Source organism: Alligator mississippiensis, chromosome 14 (assembly GCF_030867095.1).
Source record: "Alligator mississippiensis isolate rAllMis1 chromosome 14, rAllMis1, whole genome shotgun sequence".
Lineage (NCBI taxonomy): Eukaryota > Metazoa > Chordata > Crocodylia > Alligatoridae > Alligator > Alligator mississippiensis.
The window spans coordinates 18,626,491-18,649,005 of NC_081837.1; the positions used below are offsets into that span (position 1 = coordinate 18,626,491).

General features: G+C 51.2%; 1 protein-coding gene and 1 pseudogene across 1 annotated transcript in view; both read right to left on the reverse strand.

Annotated features, from left to right (window-relative positions):
* Positions 1-22,515, reverse strand: part of LOC132244829 (uncharacterized) — a 27,614-nt gene continuing 5,099 nt past the window's right edge. Inside the window, exon 3 of the mRNA XM_059717351.1 lies at positions 1-2,413. Coding sequence (XP_059573334.1) covers positions 852-2,413 — 1,562 coding nt within the window. The 3' untranslated portion in view covers positions 1-851. The remainder of the gene's footprint in view (positions 2,414-22,515) is intronic.
* LOC132245249 (U2 spliceosomal RNA) lies at positions 16,594-16,774 on the reverse strand (annotated as a pseudogene).

Consider the following 22,515-nt stretch of genomic DNA (forward strand, 5'->3'; position numbering starts at 1 on the left):
GTAGGTGAAGAAAAGTTATAAGTTTACTTACGAGCCAACAAGATGATTAACGAGTTGAAGTAACTTGGTGAATACAGGAACTAATTACAAGGACTATTTACAGTAGCAGGTGGATACAGACGATGTGGTGCGGGTAGAAAAGACGAGCAAATGATGGTGGCGGCGAGTGACAAGTAAGGTGTAGTCGTGGAGGTCGACTGCAGCCGAAAGTAATAGCAGTACAAGTAGGATGCCTGGCTGGGCAACACCCAGGGCGTTCCGGATTGCGTGTGGTCTAACTGTAAGCTGTAGCAGCCTACGCTAGAAATCTAGCTAGAAGCCGAGGGGTCTGTCCAGACCGCAAGACAGGTGATCAGGCTGTCTTTGAGATCTGATCCCAAGGACCGGAGTCTGGGAGCGTCTGGGGACCCCACGCCGAGGCGCGCAGTCCCCTTTATAAACTCCCTAGCCAATCAGGGTCCCCCCTTGATGGAACATTCTGGAGGCCTCAGCATGCTGGTCCAGCCAGCCACGCTCTAGGGGTAACTTCTGATTGGTTAGGCTATAAGCGATCACGCATTGTCCGCATGATGGTGCATATTAAGGTCACATTCCTCCGCCACTGCGTCACCGAATGTCACTCACAGGTAGCCATGTCACTTAATGTCTCAAACAGCAATCTGGTGGAGTCACATCACCTCCTGACATGCCCCCTTGACTACTGCCAGATTGTTATATGATTGAACACGAATACATCATTAATTTATCTAATACTGGTCATAGACACATACTCAAAGTCCTTGTCTTCGGAAGGATTAGGTATTTGAGCGTAGACTAAGGCTGATGGTGTTATGACTTTCTTTTTGACTGAATCAACGACACAACATCCTACGCAAACACACAATAAACAACTGAATAGAGGTATTCACAGGGTTAATAATGGGGCGAGTATGCACGTTGCTAACGAGGAAAAACTCCAACCAAAACTGGAAAAAAAGGTCCGCGAGCCAACCACTGCTTACTTTCGCTATGGCATTAGCACCTTTAGCGGCCTTTTTAATTAACTCCAGTTGAGCCGTTAGCGGTACGGTCACATTAGGAATTGAAATACAGCAATACTCATCAGATAAATTTAGGTATTTGCATGCTCCTCCATTATGAAGTAACATAGCATCGAGGGCAAGTCGATTTTGCATAGTCATCCTTGAGGTTTCTTGTAACTGCTTGTTTAGCAGGAATAGAGCTTCATTGGTGGCATTGAAGCCTATTTCTACTTCCTCTGCTAATTTTACAATGGCCTCCCGAGCTCTCATGATTCCTACATACCAAAGGAACAACCCTTCCATTGCCCATTCAAAACGTTTGCCTACTTGTTGGCTATAGGTCATTCTGGACCAAGTGGTAGCGGAGCGTTTTCCCCTGGCCTCAGTGTGTGCGAACCAGGGAGTGTATGGGTTGGAAGTGTTTGTAGCAAGAGGTGGGCGGAGTTCTACGCTGGCAATAAAGCAAGCCCCATCAAAGCGAGCAGGTAGAGCAGTATATAGTACATCGTTGTTACATGCCCACATGAGTCCTCGGGGTGCGTTGGTCGGTAGCCCCTTTCTACGACACCAAAGGGCCTGGATTTTAGGTGTGCAGTAGGGGTGTGTTAGGTTGCGGCTTTCTAAATGCCGCACTTCCGCTTGTCTCAATGGGAAGAAGGCACTTAACAGCTGATGTGTCCCGTGGAAAATAGTGAGATTTACCCCTCTGCTTACATTCCACCCTCCCTCTGGCATGGGAGTGCTATTAAGGAAAAGGAACCATGAAGGTTGGAGACTATGGGCTTGCCATGGTAGGAATTGCACTTGATCTTCATCGGTGCCCCACTTTCGAGCCCCCCAGGGGATACGATGACAATCAGTTGGCTCTGCTTTGTTACTCCCTAGTCCCCAACTCCTACAGTTTAGGCTAGAGATGTTTTTCTCCGTTATCTGACCTGACGGCCAGTAGTACGCCGCCATTTTATTCCCTCTTATGCGTGTATAGTCGGGAAAAGAAACTACTTGGCAACCTGGGCAAGGTATGGGACCATTGATTCTACAAATAGAGGTTCCGCACAATGGTCCTCGTACCTCTGAAAACCATTTTGCGATATTAAGGGGAGTAACATACGCCTCTAGAACATTGTCCTCGATTGCTGCAGGCTTCGGGATGCAAGCGGTGACCCCCTCTGGATGCGGGCCGGTGGCATTCGCCCAGATTTCAATCATCCGGAGCACAGAGTTCCGATGTAGCGGGTCCTCCTCAGCGCTCGGCTCTGGTGTTGCTTGAGTTAGGAGCAGGAACAGGTGGATGGTGGTGAAAGTTGTCACCATCCTTGCACTATTGGCGACCCCAGGCAGGCTGCTAGACGACAGGCTGGGGATGACTTGCCCATTAAAATAGGAGGTATCTGAAAAGAAAACATCACCTAATTAGTATAAATGTATATATATATATACAATGTTGCGCCCGATTATTAATTGGGAAACCCTCCCCCTAACTCCTTCGGCTCAACCAATTATGGTGGGCCAGGATGGTGCGTGGCGGTGTGGCTGCTGTTAGGGAAATAAAGTAAGTATTAGGATAACTTCCTGTTTTTTCAACTGTCCCAGGGAGAGGCGTCGGTCGCGTTGTTATGGCCGTGGGTACTGCTAGCCATACTCTTTCTTTTTCGTTGTAGCAAGGTTTCCAAGTAGGTGGTGTAACCGCTGGTCTTTCCTGCCATAAATCTTTGACTTTGTTTAGTGAGATTAGGACTTCATCATTGAATTTGATCCAATTTTTGTAACTACCATTGCCCCGTAGGCGTAGGTTCTCCTTATAGAGGCCGATATGCCTCTCAACTACCCCGTTGGATTGGGGATGGTATCGTAAATGGTGATGCCAACTGATATTATGTTTGGCCGCAAATTGCTCAATAACTTTAGAGGTGAAAGGCGGCCCTCCATCTGAATGTATTTCAGCTGGCACTTGCCAACGAGCGCGTGCATTTATTAAACTGTCTTGGACCTTTATTGCAGTTGTTTTTGTGAGCGGGAGGACAAGGAGCTGTCTTGTTCCTAGGTCTACTATAGCTAAGCCCTTGTTAGGTATTTTCGCCTCTGGTAGGGGGCCTAATATATCAATCTGCCAGGTTTTTCCCGGTGAGAAGTACTCGGTGTTGAAAGCTCCATATTTGTGTCTATGTTGTCTCGGTTTTTCTTTAGCGCAGGTGGGGCATGCCTGCACTATTTCTCGCCAACGTTTTATATTAGGCCCCTTCTCCGCATCTAATTGCCATCGGATTCGGGCTCTGGCAGCACTGGGATGCCCCCAGAATTCATGAAGCCACTTTAAGAATAATTGGTCGTCCACTGTACCTTGACTATTCTTATTACTCATTTGGATTGATTGGACCGCTTCTGTACATCTCGATACTACTCTTTGTGCAAGAGCTTGATCAGTGACCTGATGTGCTGGGTCTGTGTCCCCCCGGTGCGACCGGGTGTGTTTTATCAGTGGTAATGTCTCGAGCTGTAGCAGGGTTTCTCTGATGTCCTCCCAGATTTGTAGATGCTCTGTAGCCCTAGCAGTTTTGGTCATGATTCTATAGATGTACTCGGAATCAATTGTAATTACAGGAACTGGCAAGGTGTTATCATGGCAGCCTCGAATGTGCTCGAGGGCTAGGTGGAATCCCCTCAGCTCCGTCGCCTGAACTGATTCACTGTTATGTGTGTTATAGATTTTAGTGAGTTGGCAGGGCTTACAATAAAATCCGTAAGCCCCGTTTTCTCTTGAGGTCCCATCTGATGCCACCCAACCTGGTTCCGTTGTCCCATATAACTTAGGCATGAGGGACTCTTCGTCTTCACTCGGGGGTAAATCTCCCTCTAAAACTCTCCATCCTGACCAGTAGTAATGAAATCTCAGTACTACTGCGCACCATGTCTTCGCAGTCCCCGGATACTCTGGGTGGATTTTGCCAGGGTTTAACGATGTTAAGAGTGACCCTCCCGGTGCAATCAGAGTTCCCGTATATGGAGCTAAGTGTTCTACCAGTTGGGTAGCCAACATGGCCTTTGCTAGGCACCCATATCTATGCTGATGCTCTTGCAGGGTGCGGCGACCCATGTACGCTGGGTGTTCGGCCTCAGTGTTTCTAGCAGTGGCCCAAATGTGTTCTTCTGTGAACCCTACGTAGACGTTTAGAGGAGCGTTTTCTGACGGCACCGTCAGGCGAGTGTTAGTCACCTCAGTTAGTACTGATTCTAGAGCCCTCTGGTCATAATTCGTCCATGGCTTTCGATTCCTAGGCTTTTTCCGGAGCTGTTGTTGAATACGCTGTACCACTTTAAGATGTGGAGGTGCTACATAATTTCGGAGCCAATTTAGGTGTCCCAGCCGGGCTTGAAAATCAGCCTTGGTCTTTGGTCGTTTTGTATATGTAGGCATAGTGTTATGTGTAGTACCCGAACGGTACTGACCTTCAAAATGAGTCCCCAGGAACGTGAAGCTGTTAGCTGGTTCGTTCATAGACTTCTCGTCGTTTATCTTCCAACCTTCCCTCCACAGATGGGCCCTTAGGTTCGTGGCTGCTTGGTGTACGGCTTCCCGGTGACGTCCCATTATTGCTACATCGTCTACATGGGTCCAGATGTTGATTTCTTGTGTGCCTGCATAGATGTTTCTGAAAGATTGGATGCTGTTATTCATCATAGCAGTTGCAAGAGCTGGGGAGTTTTGGTATCCTTGTGGGCATACATTCCATCCGTATATCTTGCCACCGACACACATATTTAATATTCCTTGGTCGTCTATCATTGGGACTGAATAAAACGTATCTTTTAAATCTAATGTTACTGCCCACCATTCACCCCCGGCCTGGGCCTTTGTAACGTCTTGTATGATTTCTTTGATCGTATGATTTGCAGGCATTTGCAGTAAGGCGCATCGGCGGTTGGCCTGCCGGTAATCAACCACTAGCCGGGCCTCTGATGGCCTCCCGGGCTTTGGTATGCCCCACCCGGGTGAGAGGTAAGTGGAAGATTTCACCTCTGTTATACAGCCGTGATGTTGAAGGCTCTGTAGCAGCTTCTCAATGGATGCCCGTAGATGCTCTTTTGTCGCTATCGGCTCGTATCGCCACGACGTCGGGTTCTTAACGATTGGTCGGTGTCTCTCCGTCTCCAGGATTTCTAATGGTAGGGCTGAGATAAGATGTTGTTGTAGTCGCAAAGATTTAATTCCGGGGACCCCTAAGATATTTATGCCCCCTAGGGTCCCAGATAGGGTCTTGCCATTGACTTTAAACCTTATCACAGGAGTACTGGCAACTGCAGGGAGCCCCTGTACGAATATTATTTTTGACATTTTTTCATAGATTTCATAGACCTTAGGGCTGGAAGGGACCTCGGAAGATCATCGAGTCCAGCCCCCCGCCCAAAGGGCAGGACGTCAGCTGGGGTCATAGGATCCCAGCAAGATAAGCATCCAGTTTCATCTTGAAGGTGTTCAGTGAAGGCGCTTGAACAACCTCCGGTGGCAGGCTGTTCCAGACCTTGGGGGCTCGGACAGTAAAGAAATTCTTCCTTATGTCCAGCCTGAAACGATCTTGTAGTAGTTTGTGACCATTCGTCCTCGTCATCCCTTGGGGCGCTCTGGTGAACAAACGTTCCCCTAGATACTGGTGGTCACCCCTGATAAACTTACAGGTGGCCATCAGATCACCCCTGAGCCTGCGCTTTTCCAGGCTAAAGAGCCCCAGGGCTCTCAGCCTGTCATCGTAGGGTCTGCTTCCCTGACCTCTGATCATGCGCATGGCTCTTCTCTGGACTCTCTCAAGCTTCTCCACATCCTTTTTGAATTGTGGAGCCCAAAACTGGACGCAGTACTCCAGCTGCGGCCTCACTAAGGCCGAGTACAGGGGGAGAATGACGTCCCGGGATTTGCTTGAGAAGCATCTATGGATGCAAGCCAGCGTTTTGGTCGCTATACTAGCCGCAGCATCGCATTGCAGGCTCATGTTCATCTTGTGGTCAACGATGACCCCCAAGTCTCTTTCTTCCATAGTGCTAACCAACATAGCACTGCCGAGCCTATAAGGATGCTGCGGGTTTTTTTTCCCAAGGTGGAGAACCTTGCATTTATCGGCGTTGAACACCATCAGATTCTCATCCGCCCACTTGCTGAGCCTGTCCAGGTCAGCCTGGATCATCCGCCTGTCTTCTGGTGTGGATGCTTTGCCCGAAAGTTTTTTATGATAGACGTCGGGTTTAATAACATTAACTTGTGCGCCGGTGTCTAGTAAAAAGCGCACAGACGTTTCCTCTCGACTGCTTAATTTCTGTATAGTTAAAGTTATATACGGGCGCTCGTCGCTACTAAAGCGGCCGCCGGTGCCCGCCTCAATGGCCGCTACTCGTTTTTTTGTTGGGTCCTCTTGTCTGGATCCAATTTTTTATATTTGAATCCCATGCGGGTAGCTAGTTCCTTTTGGCCTTGATCTTCTATTCTTCGTAGTTGCATCGGTGTGAGGCCAGTATTTTTAAGAAGGAACCCAAATCTAGCCTTTTCTTCCGGGGTTCTCTCCTTCCACTGAACGTTGGGGGACATCTTTAGAGATGACCTAGGGGATTGGTGTTTCTTTTCCTGCCCCTCTGCTACTTGTATGATTGGACTAGCCGTGGCCGCCTCCACTTTGCTGGTCCTTGTAAGGTCTGGTAATTCCGTAAGGATGTTCCCTATGGGGCTCCCTATCAAAGTGTGTAGCGTTACCTTTAGCAAGGGGGTTTGGTGTCCCCCGTACAGTTCTGCGCAGGCTTTCACCGCATCCGCCTCCACGGGAGCTCTGCCTGGTTCCCTGCACCAACGGTGCGGCCAGTACTCTCGCCGTTGTCGCTCATCTAGCGTCACTGGCCGTACCTCTGTTCCATATCAGGTAACTCGTGCCAGCTATGGAATAAAGCAACTGCAGCGGCGTCGGATGAGATGGTGGGTTTGCATGCCGCTTGTGAATTTGTGCTAAAAGGGTCGGGACTACTACTGCGCTTATTGGTATCGGCCATACCCAGTTGTTAGCAATTTGGGTTTGGTCCGTGCGTGTTCCCCCGCTCCAGTCTCATCAGAGTAAAGGCCTCTTCCGTGTCGAGTAATTCGCCTCCGTGATTTAATACGAGGCGCCCCACCCACACTACTGGGGTCTCCTCCGGGCTGATTTTTGTCTCCCTGATTAAATCTTGCATCTCCCCCCTTGTCCGGGTCCGGTAGACTGCAACCGTCCGGGTTACCTCACCCTCCACCGTTGTTGTGACTGTGGCGATTGGATGTACTTGGAAGGTGGGGGCACTCGCGGTGTCGGCCTTCTGGGGAAGACTGGGGTATGCTGAGGGGATTTTGTATGGTGGCGGTGGGGGAGGTGGCGCTAGAGGGTCGGTGATTGATCCCTTTATTAACACCGTAGGGGGCGCCGAAGCATCATTCCCTACATTTCCCGGTAAGACGGTGGGGGGCGCTAGGGGGCCGGTGTTCTCCTCCCCTCCTGGGGTGATGTCACTTACCCCTCCCATCTTGTGAGCTGCGCCTTCCTTACCCGCTGCAACGTCCGTTAGGTTTTTTCGCGCCTTTTCTTCGCCAACCGTGTTTTTCTCCTCAGCGTCGCCGCCATTTTGAGACTTTAACCTTGCAAGTTTTGCATTCTTGTCGGCGACACCTTGGGCCAAGGCCTCGATGTCACCGGCTTGGTTCGCTGCAAGTCTTAAGAGCTCAGTTATTGTTCTAAACATTATATTGATAACTTTTCCTTTTTTCTGTTTTTCTCCTCCACATCTGCACCGGGAGGACTCTCGCCCCTGTTTCTCTAATTGTTCCCTGAGCTCCGTTAGGATTTCACTCTCTCTGCTCTCCTCACGGAGAGTGGGGCAATTGAATCTGTCCGACGGCGTGGCACGGCCGCTACTCTGTTTTACATATTTAATGCATCGCCCGTATTCTCGTCTGGGGTCTTTATCTTTGTTTTCGGCGATTTCTTTCCATGTTATAAAAGGAATTACGTCTTGTACTTTATCATAAGGTCGATACCTCACTGCTGGGCTCGGGTATTATTCCTCTCTCGCTCCTTCGGCGATCCCATCCTCGTCGCCACGTGGGCCACGATTCCCAGATGGTGCTTGGGAAGCGGCCGCAGTTGCGTGTCGAGTGGGGCACTGGGTAGCGACGCCAACCCAGACACGCTCGGGGATGCCAGGTGTACGGGAGAGAGAGAGAATGAGCGCGACACTGAGACAAACGGTAGGTGAAGAAAAGTTATAAGTTTACTTACAAGCCAACAAGACGATTAACGAGTTGAAGTAACTTGGTGAATACAGGAACTAACTACAAGGACTATTTACAGTAGCAGGTGGATACAGACGATGTGGTGTGGGTAGAAAAGACGAGCAAATGATGGTGGCGGCGAGTGACAAAGTAAGGTGTAGTCGTGGAGGTCGACTGCAGCCGAAAGTAATAGCAGTACAAGTAGGATGCCTGGCTGGGCAACACCCAGGGCGTTCCGGATTGCGTGTGGTCTAACTGTAAGCTGTAGCAGCCTACGCTAGAAATCTAGCTAGAAGCCGAGGGGTCTGTCCAGACCGCAAGACAGGGGATCAGGCTGTCTTTGAGATCAGATCCCAAGGACCGGCGTCTGGGAGCGTCTGGGGACCCCACGCCGAGGCGCGCAGTCCCCTTTATAAACTCCCTAGCCAATCAGGGTCCCCCCTTGATGGAACATTCTGGAGGCCTCAGCATGCTGGTCCAGCCAGCCACGCTCTAGGGGTAACTTCTGATCGGTTAGGCTATAAGCGATCACGCATTGTCCGCATGATGGTGCATATTAAGGTCACATTCCTCCGCCACTGCGTCACCGAATGTCACTCACAGGTAGCCATGTCACTTAATGTCTCAAACAGCAATCTGGTGGAGTCACATCACCTCCTGACAGGGGGCACAAAACTGAACACAGCACTCCACATGTAACCTCACCAGTGCAGAAAAGTGGGGAATAGTGACTTCCCTCAGTGCTGACAACACTCCTACTAATGCAACCCAGTATGCTGTTAGCCTTCTTGGCAACAAGCGCACAGTGTTGGCACCTATTCAGCTTCTTGTCCACCGTAACCCCCAGGTCCTTTTCTGTGGAGCTGCTGCTTAGCCAGTTGGTCCCAAGCCCGTAGCGGTGCATGAGACTGTTCTGTCCTACGTTCAGGCCTTTGCACTTCTTCTTATGGCGCTTTGCCTTCTTTCCCTGCGTGGCTGGTTTGGCGCCTGGCCATTCTTCCTTCCATGGGATTGCCATGGGGATGGGCACACCCCCAACCGGCCGCTGTAGTGGGGCCTTGTCAAGGCCCTTGGGCTCGGGTTGAGGCTGACAAAGCCCCCTGTCTGCGCTGTCTTGGGGCTGGCGTGCCCCCTGCCTCCCTCTGCACAGATGGATGGGGCCCTGGCATGCCTTTGTTTAGAGTGATGTTTGAGCACCCCGTGGTTTGAGCACCCGTGTGTTTAGAGTTATGTTCTACCTGTGATGATTCAGGAAGTATGCAAGAGGCAAGGATTTTTGGGTGTGATCACTTTTACTGGACCAACTGAATGGTTGGAAATAAGTTAGACAAGCTTTGAAACGCAAAACTTTCTTTGTCAGTGTTTTAGAGCATTTGCTTAAGGCAGGTGTTGCCTACCTCTGGAGGTAATTTGAAAGGTCCCAGGGAATATACAGGGGCGGGCACAGTTGTAGCACACCTGCTGCCTCACAGGAGCACAGGGCCAGGGCAGCGTGAGAGCAGGGCCCACAGAAGCTGCACTGCCGCTGCTCTGCCACTCACCGTGCCCCTGCTCTGTGTCTGGCCCTTGCCACCCCCCGCCACGTCTGACCGCTCGCCACCCCCACCTGCTCTGCATCCGGCTGCTCCCACCCCCCTGGGGGTACACTTTTTAAAAAGGGGGCTGCCGGGGGTACACTTACTAAAAAAAAAAGGTTGAAAACTACCAGCTTAAAGTCACTATGTATCTGCTTTTGGCTTTTGGATTTAATAAAGACATTTTAGCTGAGTTCCTGACATACTCAATCAAACTCTAACACAACATGCAGTGTCGTTCTGGCTTTTGAAGGCTTTGCCCAGAAACTTGTGCTTTTTTATGAATTGCTGATCATTTTACAGCTTTTAGAGAAAAAGGAAATTAGTTAAGCTCTTTCTGAGTAGTAAGATACTCTTATGTTTATTAAAACCTTAGTGAAATTTGGGACAATAACCAAATACTACCTTTAAAATACTTTTTAAAAGTTATGAATTTATATTAGGGGCGCACCGATAGAGATTTCTGGGGCCGATATCGATAGCTGATATTTAAGGAGGCATATTGGCTGATACCGATCTGGTTTCCGATACAGCTACCTCCAGCTGGTTAAGTCCGGTCTGGTGGAAGGGGAAGTGGAAGGAGAAGGGGAAGGGGCGTGGCGGGGGTGCAGATCAACCCCGCCTGTGGTGAGGGAGGAGGCAGAGGGAGGTGCTGCCCAAGCAGGGTGGAGGGGACGGAGCCACAGCTTGTGATGGGGGCCCGGCTGTCACCGCTGCTTGCAACCCGGGAAGGCACCGGGGGGACATGTGCCCCCCTGGATCTGTGTGGGACGGGGCAGGCTGCAGCCAGGACCGCGTGGGGCTCTTCTCGGCAGGGGCTAGGCTTGGAGTGGGTGCCGGCAGCGCTGGGAGGATGCTGCATTCAGCCCAAATTTTGCCAGGGCTCTGCTTCCAGCGCCACCACCGCCAGCCACTCGGTGCAGCCCTGGCTCAACGCCCCACCTCCACCCACGCACCAGGAAAACCCGGGGCTGCGTTGGGCTGCTGGCAGCGGTGGCACTGGGAGCACAGCGGTGGTGAAATTTGGGGTGGATGCAGCATCCTCCCAATGCCACCGGCGCCCTCTCCGAGCCCAGCCTCCACCGAGAAGAGCTCCACGCAGCCCCGGCTGCAGCCCACCCTGCCGTGCACAGATCCAAGGGGCACCCCCTCCCCCCCGTGCCCTCCCAGAGTGCAAGTAGCAGTGGGAGCCACCTCCCCCCACCACAAGCTGCAGCTCCCCCTCTCCACCCCGCCTGGACAGCACCTGCCCCCGCCCCCTCCATCACCAGCGAGAGCCTTGATCTGCCCCCCACATGCCGCTTCCCTCCCCTTCCACCACACCGGACTTGCCAGCTGAAGGCAGCTCTCCACGCTGCCAGATGCGCTTCTTGCTTCCTGAGTGCTGTGCTGTGACTGCGCACAGCACAGGCATTTATCAGCCAAATTATCAGCCCCATTGGGCCCGATATCCGATACAGCGAATTTTCTTGGTACTGGTACCGATCCGATATGAGACCAAGGTATCAGTGCACCTCTAATTTATATGATTGCTCACAGTGCTGCTAAGTGGTGCAAATCACAAGGTCTCTTATTGTAGCTCTAGGCTTTCATATATGACTGCAAAGTTGCTAACTTTTCTTATATACAAAAAACTAGAACTCTGGGTTCCAAAATGATACCTTTTATTAGACCAACTGGAAAATGGCAAGAAAACTGTCCTTTTCTGCAGGCTTTCGGGATCAAAGTCCCTTCATTAGGCTCTGGGGAAAGTGTAGGTGGTACAAGACGGTAAAAAGTCCCCACGGGTAGGAAAGAAACTTCGTTTTTGCACAGAGGGAGCTGAAGATGGAAGGCCGTCCCTCTGGGTCCTTGTGCATGTCTTTGTGAGCTGTGCTGAGTAGCTCTTTGGTGTGTAGGAACTTTTCTTATAACCTTTCAAGTAAAAATGCGAATTAAACAGACGCTTGGCTTGCATGTTAACATCCTGTTTGTCAAAGTTGTAGTTCTTGTGCTGCTCTTTCTCCAAATTTTCCTCCTAAAGACTTTTCATAATCAGCTCTTAATTAGTACTGTGTTCCTCCGCTTTTTAGACTGAAGACCTGGCTTGGAAAATTCCAGGTCTTAGCTTCTACCTTTTTTTTTTTAACTACAGAAAAATAATGGCAATTTTTCTGTTGCAACCAACTCAGAAAAGCCAGGGCAGGTCAGAACGTCTTTAATATTGAATTCCTGCTTGAAATCTCTGACTTTACCTTATGAATATGGGGCCTACCTCGTTCACAGGGGCTTCCCCCCGACTCTGCGATGCGAGTGCAGTGGCGGTCGCCATTTTCACGGTGGCACATGGCAGGCCCCCCCACACCTCTGGCTGAGGGGCCCTGGGAGTCCCAACCCATGGCCCTCTCTCAATCTCCAGCGAGGGGCAGGGCTTCCAGGGCCCCTCAGCCAACTGGAGACGTGGGAGGGGCCTGTCATGCTCTGCAGAGAAACTCTCAGTCCAGCCTGCCCCTGCTTCCCCCCTCACTCCCCCCAGGACCAGGGTGTCGCAGGGCACCTCGGTGCCTGCTCCTAGAGAGGGGAAACTGCCAGGGAGAGAGCCCTGGCAGAGCCAGTTGAGCACAGCTGCGGGTTGCCGGAGCAACTAAGGGGAGCCAGCTGGCCAGCAGGGGGCAGGGCCTGGCCCTTATAAAGCCCAGGGCCGAAGCCAGGCTAGCAGTTCTCTGCCAGCAGCCAGAGAGGCAGGAGCTCCCGAGGCTAACAGCAAGTACCGCTCGAGCGAAGGTTAAGCCACGATGTTAAGTTATAGCCGGGCGGCTTTGGGTTGTGTTTGGAGTTACAGCCGGACGGCTTGAATTTGCGTTTGGGTTACAGCCTAGGGGCTTGTGGTTTTGCTTTGACGTTGTGATATTACACCCGGAGGCTTGGGTGAGGCTGTAGGGGTTGGAGGAGGCCTCAATACTAGGTACCGTATAGGTACCTCATATAGGGACCCCAGAGAGTGTGGGGAGCCCTAGCGCAGGAGGGTGCATTGCCCTCATAAGAGGGCGCAGTGTCCTCATAGGGACCCCAGAGAGTGTGGGGTGCCCTAGCGCCAGTGAGGGCGCTGGCTAGCGCCAAGAGGGCGCATTATTTTCACAGCGCCAGTGAAGAAGGCGCAGCTTGCACGCCAGTGCGGGAGCAACTGGCGGCGAGGAGCGCGGCCAGTGGGTCGCGGGCACGACCAGTAAGTAGGTTGCAGACGGGGGACATAGACCCCGGATCGCGTGCGGGGTACATAGACCCCAGCCCCAGAGCGAGGGGCGATTTTCATTGAGAAGCCCCGTGGGGGCACGGCGAGCCCCAAAGAGGGGGAGCGCCATATTAGGGAGCCCAGGACAGGCACAGCGGAGGCCAGCAAGGGCATCACTTGCGGGGTGCATAGACCCCAGCCCTAGAGCGGGGCCGTAGTGAGGAGCCCGAGACGGGCCGTAGTGAGGAGCCCGAGACGGGCATAGCGAGCCCGGCCGCAGGCTAGTGCGGCAACACCCCTCAGACAGAGGCAAGGCGCTGCGGTTGCCCCCGCGACAACGGGGAGTAGCAGCGCGGGGAGCCCGTATCGGAGAGGGTACCCGTGCGGTTGGCGGGAAGGACCGGGGGCCCGCTAGGGAGTCCCTGAGCGGGACCACGCCGTCAGGGGAGGCCCAGAGCGGGCTGGACGAGAGTCCCAGTGAGAGGCTGGGTACTAGAGAAAGCCCAGAGTGGGCTAGATCATAGAGGAGGCCCGGGAAGCGGGCCTGCAGACATACCGACGTCTATTACATCTGCGAGGCTTGGGGCGTGGTATTAGGGGCTGGTAGGAGCCACGCATAGCCCATAAGGCTGGGGTGCCTAGGAAGCACCCATTGTATCAGGAGACCCCCAGGGGGTCCGGGAGAACCGCGGGGACAGAGGTCCCGAGTAGCCGTGCCCAGGGAGTCATAGGCAGCCTCCCTATTACATTTTCCAGCAAGATGTGGCGGGCGAGAATTAGAGGGTGCCTTGGGCCGGCCTGACACGGAGCGAGGGACCTTAAGGAGGTCACGGCCCTCCGCGAGGACCCCGCCGTGACACGGGGCTTCCAGCCCGTTTTCAGCTCCCTCCGTCCCCTCCCCACAGCCCTGCTTGCTGCCAGGTTTTCAGCTTGGGCTTTTTCACAAGACGCCTACCAGAGTCATGGTTTCTGCGAAAATCTTGAATTTGGTAGACCCCTACTTCTGAATCCTATTTTCCTGTCTGCCAGCACTAAGGGTGATTGTGTGGCACCCTATGGCTGCCTTCAGAGGAGCTCAAGTCACCTTGGTGGAGAGTCACTGAATTAGAAGTTTTGGTATTTTGGCTTGCTTTAGCTATGGAGCTGTTGGGTTTCTCCCCCACAAAGTAAAGCTGGCATAATGTATTTCAGGATCGCTGCACAGTTTACCACTGAACCATATTTTTGTTTCATAGTATTCCCCCCAACTAGAAACCTGAAATGGTATAGTATACCAAGATAATTCTGATCAGGAATCAAGGACATTTTTAGTGACGATTAGGGAATATTTTTAGGCCTTGTGTTTGGGGAAAGAAAAACAGTCTATCTTATAAGATGCAGTTTTTCATTGGGACCTGAAGTGTCAGTTGTAGAAGTTTTAATTGAAATAAAATGTTAACTGCCTTAATGTCCCCTTCGTATTTGCCAGTATAAGCTGATTACCCTTCTAATTGGCTATTGCAGCACATTGGCCAGTTCACTGCCTCTAATTCTCTGTCAGTCTCCTCATCTCAGACTGTAATTTAAAACTGGAAATAACATGTTCTGAGGCTGCGGTAATGTCTAATAGTTAACTGTTCTGTATTAGGTCTAATTCCTACCTTTGTCTTTATCACAGAAGGGAATGCAGTAATTGTCCTCTTCAGCCTGATAGTGCTTTTGTCTTGTCTGGAAAAACTGTATTAAATAGAAGTTGGTACTTTTCATGTAACCTGCAGTGTGCTAATGAACATCTTTTGATAGTGCTAGTGGGCCTGTTCCCTCTGCAGAGGACTGTATATTTTACCTTGTAGAACTATTTTGCGCTTTTGTTTGCCATGGCAATAAACTTGTGATTAGTAGGAACCAGGCTTTGGTGTTCATCTTTTGAGCTTCATATTCAAATAGCAGGTATTGCAGTATGTGAAAAATGTTGATGTCTCTGGGTAAGCCTGCATGGTGCTTGAACTATTTTACTGCATTTCTTGTATCCTATAATGATAATTCCTCTTCACACCTAGTTCACAGTTTTCCTCTGTGCCTCCAAGCAGACTGTTTGCATTTACATGGAGTCGGAGGCAAGGATTTCTTGTGCTCTCTTTAGTATAGTTGGGAGAGCTGTTGGGCAAGGTTTTTTGGACTTGAGGAAAGACACTTGATGTCTGAAAGCTTATCTAACAGCTCTCGCAGCTATAGAGTTGGTCTGATGAAAGACATCACCAAAAAAATCATTGGTTCTCCTGCTGTTGGAATGATGTTGTAGCTGTGATGATCCAGGAGGTATGTGAGAGACAAGGGTTTTTGTGGGTGATATCTTGAAGGATGCATTGCATTTGAAAGCTTGACTAATCTATTCCAACCATGCAGTTGGTCTAATAAAAGATATCACCCACACCAATCCTTGCCTCTTGTACACTTCCTGGACCTCACAACTACCTTAAGTATATCGGGTTTGGGTGTGTCTGCTTACTCTTATGAAGACAAGAATGTATACCTACTAGTGTATGCTTAACTGTTAGTAATTAGTCACGTTCACTTTTGCTTTCAAGTAACAGTTCAAAAAAAAAATCAGAATGTATTAGCTGAGTGACTAGCTAAAAACAAGTCTGTTTTTTAGCTAGTCACTATGCGCCACACACCAACTACGTGGTGAGTGCATGCATAGTTTTGTCGTCGTGTGGCCTTTGAGCAGGGGAAGATGGACGGTGCAGTGGGAGGAAGGAGTGCCCTCCGTGGGCAGGGGAGATGCACAAACCCCACCTCCTGGCCAAAGGCTCATATTCAAGACTGCCCCCTACAACAGCGTGCCTGGCGCCTCATGGCTGGTGGCCACATGCAAAAGCGTTGTTCTAGTTGTTGGGTGTGAACTAGCTGAGAACAACTGAGAGGTGTTGTTGCCTGTGAAGGAGTCGAGGACAATTTAAATGGAGCCAAGCCTTTTCAGTTCCGGGTGTGGAGCCTCTCAGTTGTTCACACCCAACCACTAGAACAGTGCTTTTGGTGTGTAGCGCATAGTGCTCCAGAAGCCTCGCCTTGGTTTTGTGGCGGCCTCTGGCTCTTCCCAGGCCTTCCAGCTTTCAGTTCTGGCTCGCATCTGATCTCTGAGACGTACCGTACCGCCTGTGTTCAGTTTAGTTCGTTTTGCTTCATAACAGCGTGATGACAACATCCACAGCTTTCTGGCATCCTAAAGCCCACAATTTCTGCTGTGACAGAGGATTTCCGCTGCAACAGAGCTGTTCGCAGGGGGTCACCAAGCAGGCTGCCCCTGACACCCTCCTCAGCTGCACGCTGCTGCCCGCATTCTCCATCCAGGTACAGGCAGAGGGACCGCTTTCCTCCAGACAGACAGCCAACCCGTCCTCTTGAAAGCTTCAGACAAGTAGTAGCTCGCTTGCCAGACTACTAGGGGTCCCTGCCTAGCACCAGCCCCCCCCCAGTGTCTCTGAAGAAGCGACAAGATCTACTTTTTGACAGCAGCAAGTTCTCCCCGAGGGGAGGTGCACCGCTCCTGGAGGCACTGCAATACCAGGCCGATGCGTGGAGTGGATGGAGCAAGCTCCGAGTCCATCTCCCAATTCCAAAAATCCATTTAATATAAAGTCCTCACATCGAGGACATATCAGATATTAAACTGATAAGAACAGATTGACTTTTATTAGTAAATGGTAAGGATGGTAAATCCAAAAAAAAAGATGACAAAGCCGATAGGGAAATACAGAACTCCCGGGCGAGGGACTAACAATAGAAGGATGGGGGTGAGGTTGGGAACGCACCTAGGTTACATGCGATACAAAGTTAGCCAACTACACTTGATCTTAGCCAAAAGGCCGAGAAGCAATACCCTGAACCCCGTGGAAACCTCGGGGCCCCCACGGGCAGCCTCCCCAAACACACCGCAAGCTGCCATGGAGGCCCCTCCGCTCACAAGCGTCACCTGCAGCTTCTGGCGCCACAAACCCACACGGAAAAGTCCTTCCGCAATATCTCGTGCCCAACAGGTCCGAAGCGCCCCCCTCCCACCCCCCCCACATAGCCCAAAGGCCCCCCCATTCATGCCCTCTCAACACTGCCCTGCCTCTCGCCTCTTCCTCGCTGGCCATGAGATGAGAGATGATTTGCTCAAAGCCCGAGCGAGCGCGATGACGACAGCGTCTCGCTTTAACCCTCTCCTGTTTCGCGGGGCGTTCCTCCAGCCCTGCTCTTGCCAGCAGCAGCAACCCCCTGAGCAGACACGGGTACACTGGGAGCCCTTGTCAAAGGGGCAGGGATCAAAAGGGCAGCTGCTGATCCCTGAGGGGGAACAGGCTCTAATCCCTGAGGGGCAATGCGCTTCACTGGTCGGTGCCACCGTGCTTAGTGGATGTTCGTCACATTCATACATCAGTGTGAATGTACTTCAGTTGTGGTTGAACACCCTTCATCACTGAGTGTGAGCCCACCCGGTTGTATTCGAACAGGAACACCCTTAATTGTTGCCTGTGAGAGTGTGAATGTCTGCAGTTGTGCTTGAACACCCATTAATCACTGAGTGTGAGCCCACCCGGTTGTATTTGAACAGGAACGCCCTTAATTGTTGCCTGTGAGAGTGTGATTGTGCTTCAGTTGTGCTTGAACTCCCGTTAATCACTGAGTGCGAGCCAACCCACCGGTATTTGAACAGGAACACCTTTAATCGCTGCCTGTGAAGGAGCTGCGGGCGACTGAAACAGACAGAGCAAAACTTTTCTTTCCAGTTTCGGCTGCGGCGCCTCTCCTTTGCTTCGTCTTAGTTCTCAGCTAGTTTACAGCTAACAACAAGAACAGGGTTGCAAGTGATTGCGCTTCTCTGTTTCTGTGCACACACTGTGCGATTAAGTGCACCCGCACGCAACAGGGATGTCCACTGACACACAATTTGTGTCAGTGGACATCCCTGTTGCGTGCAAATGCACTTAATCGCACAGAGCGAGCGCTGAGCGAACACGCTTAACAGTTGTGCAGGCACGAGCCGAGAACAACTTGAAGGTGGCAGCTCCTTTCCAGTTTGGGGCGCGGAGCCTCTGCTTTGCCTCATTTGAGGCGTTCTCAGCATGCTCACACCCCACCGTCCCGACGGAGCTGCTGCTCCCCTTTGGAAAAGGCCCCTTGTCTCTCGGCTGTCACGAGCAGCCTCTGGGCCCAGCAACCTGGGGAGAAATCCCTCTCGCAACACCGCCCTTGGCACTGGCGTCTCCCTCGCTCGTGTATCCCAAAGATTCCTACCCCCTCAACGCTTCCCCGCCTCTCGCCTCCTGGCTGGCTGCGTGAGGAGAAGAGACGAGACAGAGACAGAGACACGGAGGATCTGAATGAAGGCAGCGCAACGCCCCAACGTGATGACGACATCCTGACTTGAACCCTCCCCTGGCAAGGGGACGTGCCTCTGGCCGCCCGCCCTCTCCTCTGCCCGGCCCTACTTCCTCCAGGAGCACGCGCGACTCGAGCAAGGGACCGACCCCACACAGGGACCCTGCGCTTGCTGGAAGGCGGTGTCAACAAAGTGCACGTTAAATACACGGCTGAAACTGACAGTCAGAAGTCTTCAACAGGACGCGAGGCTGTCAGTCTCCCTGTATGCTGCAAATACCGTAGCACTGCCAGCACCGTAAGCGGGGCCCGTGAAATGCTCAGCGCTGTCAGCGATAACACCAGTTCAGAAACTGACTTTTGGGGGCCTCGAAGCTTCGCAGAACTCGTTAGTTCAGGACCTGCCAGCAAACGTCACAACCACAGCAACAAAAATAACAACAGTTCATAGATGTTCGGGTCGGAAGGGACCTCAATAGATCGAGTCCAACCCCCTGCATAGGCAGGAAAGAGTGCTGGGTTCAGATGACCCCAGCTAGATGCCCATCTAACCTCCTCTTGAAGACCCCCAGGGTAGGGGAGAGCACCACCTCCCTTGGGAGCCCGTTCCAGACCTTGGCCCCTCGAACTGTGAAGAAATTCTTCCTACTGTCCAATCTAAATCTGCTCTCTGCTAGCTTGTGGCCATTGTTTCTTGTAACCCCTGGGGGTGCCTTGGTGAATAAATCCTCACCAATTCCCTTCTGTGCCCCCGTGGTGAACTTATAGGCAGCCACAAGGTCGCCTCTCAACCTTCTCTTGCGGAGGCTGAAAAGGTCCAGGTTCTCTAGTCTCTCCTCGTAGGGCTTGGTCTGCAAGCCCTTAACCATACGAGTGGCCCATCTCTGGACTCTCCAGGTTATCCGCATCCCTCTTGAAGTGTGGCGCCCAGAATTGCACGCAGTACTCCAACTGCGGTCTGACCAGCGCCCGATAGAGGGGAAGTATCACCTCCTTGGACCTATTCGTCATGCATCTGCTGATGCACGATAAAGTGCCATTGGCTTTTCTAATGGCTCCGTCACACTGCCGACTCATGTTCATCTTGGAGTCTACTAGGACTCCGAGATCCCTTTCCGCTTCCGTGCCACCAAGCAGGTCATTTCCCAGGCAGTAGGTATGCTGGAGATTTTTCCTCCCTAGGCGCAGCACTTTGCATTTCCCCTTGTTGAACTGCATTCTGTTGTGTTCTGCCCATTTGTCCAACCTGTCCAGGTCTGCTTGTAGTTGTTCCCTGCCCTCCGGCATGTCCACTCCTCCCCACAGTTTTGTGTTATCTGCAAACTTGGACAGAGTACTCTTCAATGTCTTCAGCAGCGACTTGGATGAGGGAGTGAAGTGTAATTTAATTCCAACCACGCAGTTGGTCCAGTAAAAGTCACCACACCCAAAAAATCCTTGCCTTTTGCATACTTCCTGGATCATCACAGCTAAAACACCACTCTTAACAAAGAGTGCTCAACCTTTTTGTCTGGTGAGACGGATGGACAGTGCCCAATCCATATGCAAGCAGTACGCAGGTATCATAGCTCCACAGGCTGCAATTGGCTCAAGGACCAGAGGTTGAGCACCCGTGCTCTAACGCTATCATCAAAACGCTATAACAATATTATGCTTGCAAGCATTGAATCCGAACACTTACAGCAGGGCTAGCAGGAAGATTCTAGCTATCCCACGCTGCCTGACTCCCAGGAAAGCTCACTAGCAAAGAATCCACCTCTTCCCCTCCACCCCCGATCTCTCCCAACGTCATCTTCTTCCGAGCTAGCCCTTAATTCCACACACATCTAGCTTGTCATTCCCCATACACATAACCTTCATTCCAGCCTGCCTGCAAGTCACTGCTTTGGGTGACTGGAGGTAGCAGGCACAAGTGTCTCTGCACACACATCCACATGGCCTGCATGCACCCAGGCAGGGCCCTGGGAGAAGCACCAATAGCTGGATGCAGTTAAGTGTATGATCAGTGGGGGTTGGAGGTCCGGGACTTGGGGACTCTCTCTCTGTCTGTCTGTCTGTCTGTCTCTCTCTCTCTCTCTCTCTGGGGGGGGGGGGGGGGGGGGGGGGATGGGTACCTGCCAGATATGGGGGAAGATAGCCGGGCACCGAGGCTGCATCAGGGCAGGGGGGACGGGAGGGGTAGGCGCCTGCCCCTTCAGCAAGAGAGGGAGGCATCGGGGGGAGCTGCATAGCTGGGCTGGTGGTACTTGAGCTGGTGCTCATACTTGTACGGGCAGAGCAACTGGGAGACGCTGCTGGGGGACGGGCTGGAAGGACCGCGACCAGGCTGCCTGGTGAGGCATGGCAGCCCCAGACCAGGGCAGGGGGGGCTGCCACAGCGGACTCTCTCCGCTGAAATCCGCATGAACTGCGGGACTTTGGCCCGGATGGCACAGGGGCAGCTGGGGGCTCCCTTTAGCAGGGCTGGGGGAAAGCAGGTCAGCACTGGCCACTGATCTTCATAAACAGGTCCTGGTACAAAAAAAGTTGAGAACCACTGTCCTAGACCTCCCACCTCTTTAACGGGTATTTATTTCCTTGCCATTGTACACCCACCTTTTCTCTTACATTAGCATATCACTTCATCCTGCCAACTGAAGCATTTGGATTGTCTGTCTGGCTGCCTCTCTCAAGTCATACATTCCTGAAACTGTCCTGCTTGAACCTGAGATGATAAAATAACACACTACCTATTACTTTACAGTTCTTAATTCCTAGATGTTTAATTTTTTTTTTTTTTAAGTTACAGTAATCAAATATTCAGATAAGTTAAGAGCTATGATGCTATGCGATTGCCAGGTCAAGGTTAAGTGCAGTTTTAGTAAAAACAAAACCCTTCTTTCTCTAAATCAAATTTGCTTAGTATATAAGGGAACAGGTGGAAGAAATGGGGTGTTTTTTTTCATCCCAGACCTACACACTGCTCCTGAATTTAAAAGCCAAACTGACCTCTTGCCTATTTATACATCATGACAGGTGGTAAAAGAAGATATTCTTACAGAATCGTTTTTCAGATTTTGTTCTCTTCAATCACTTCCTCAAAGTCCACCCCCCCCCCCCCCTCCTGTGTTTTTCCTTTTTGGTCCAAATCCTCCAACCAAGAGAGAGAGAGAACGGTCCCAAGGCTTAAAATTGTAATTTATCAGCATGAAGCTCATGTGTGTTTGCACAACCACCAGTGCAATCAGTGGGCTAATGCGGCCTACAAACTGTTCCAAAATAAAACTAAGCTGTAAAAACTCCAATATCCCATGCTGTATCTATTAAGTCTCATTTCCTTTGTTTGGTTTACTCTAGCTAAGCAAATGAAGTCATAATACTAGACTGATTAGCTGCTTTAAAGGTAAGACCTGCCTTAGCTTTGCTGTGTATTTGTAAAACTACAGTTTCACACCCCACTTCTGCAAATGATTATGCATACGTTTAGCCTCATGCGCTAATAGTCCTACTGAGTTTAACAGCTCATTTGTTGAAAACTATGCACACACAGACTTGGCCTTTGAATACAAATGGAGCTTTTTCAGACTATATCTTTTCAGGATAAGAAGTAACAAACAGGCCATAGTGACACATGCAGTTGCGTCGACATAAACGGGAATTTTCATTTCATCTACACGCACCCTAAGTCTTTATTTGCATTTGTACAGCATCTGCTACAACAGAACTTTAGTCAGGATTGTCACCTGTCCTCATCGAAGGACATACAAATAATTAACACAGTAATCATCTCTTGGTTATCTAGTATACAGAATATGTAGCAGGGCACTGGGATGTGCCTGATCCTTTAGGAGAGCAAGCAGCCTGAGAGGCTGCTTTTAGGGGGCAGGGGGAGCTAATGAGGGCCTCACCTGGCTGGAAGAGGGCTCAGGCTGGAGCTATATGAGCCCAGAGTCTGCACCAGTCTGTTCGTTTCTCCCCAGCTACTGCACAGTGCAGAACTCCTGGCTCCAGGGTCCCTGAAGGGAACTGGATTTTGGCTGAACAACTCTACAGGTCTGGAAACAGAGGCAAGTTCCTTGGACTGAGGAAGACTGGGTTTACAGGCAAGTG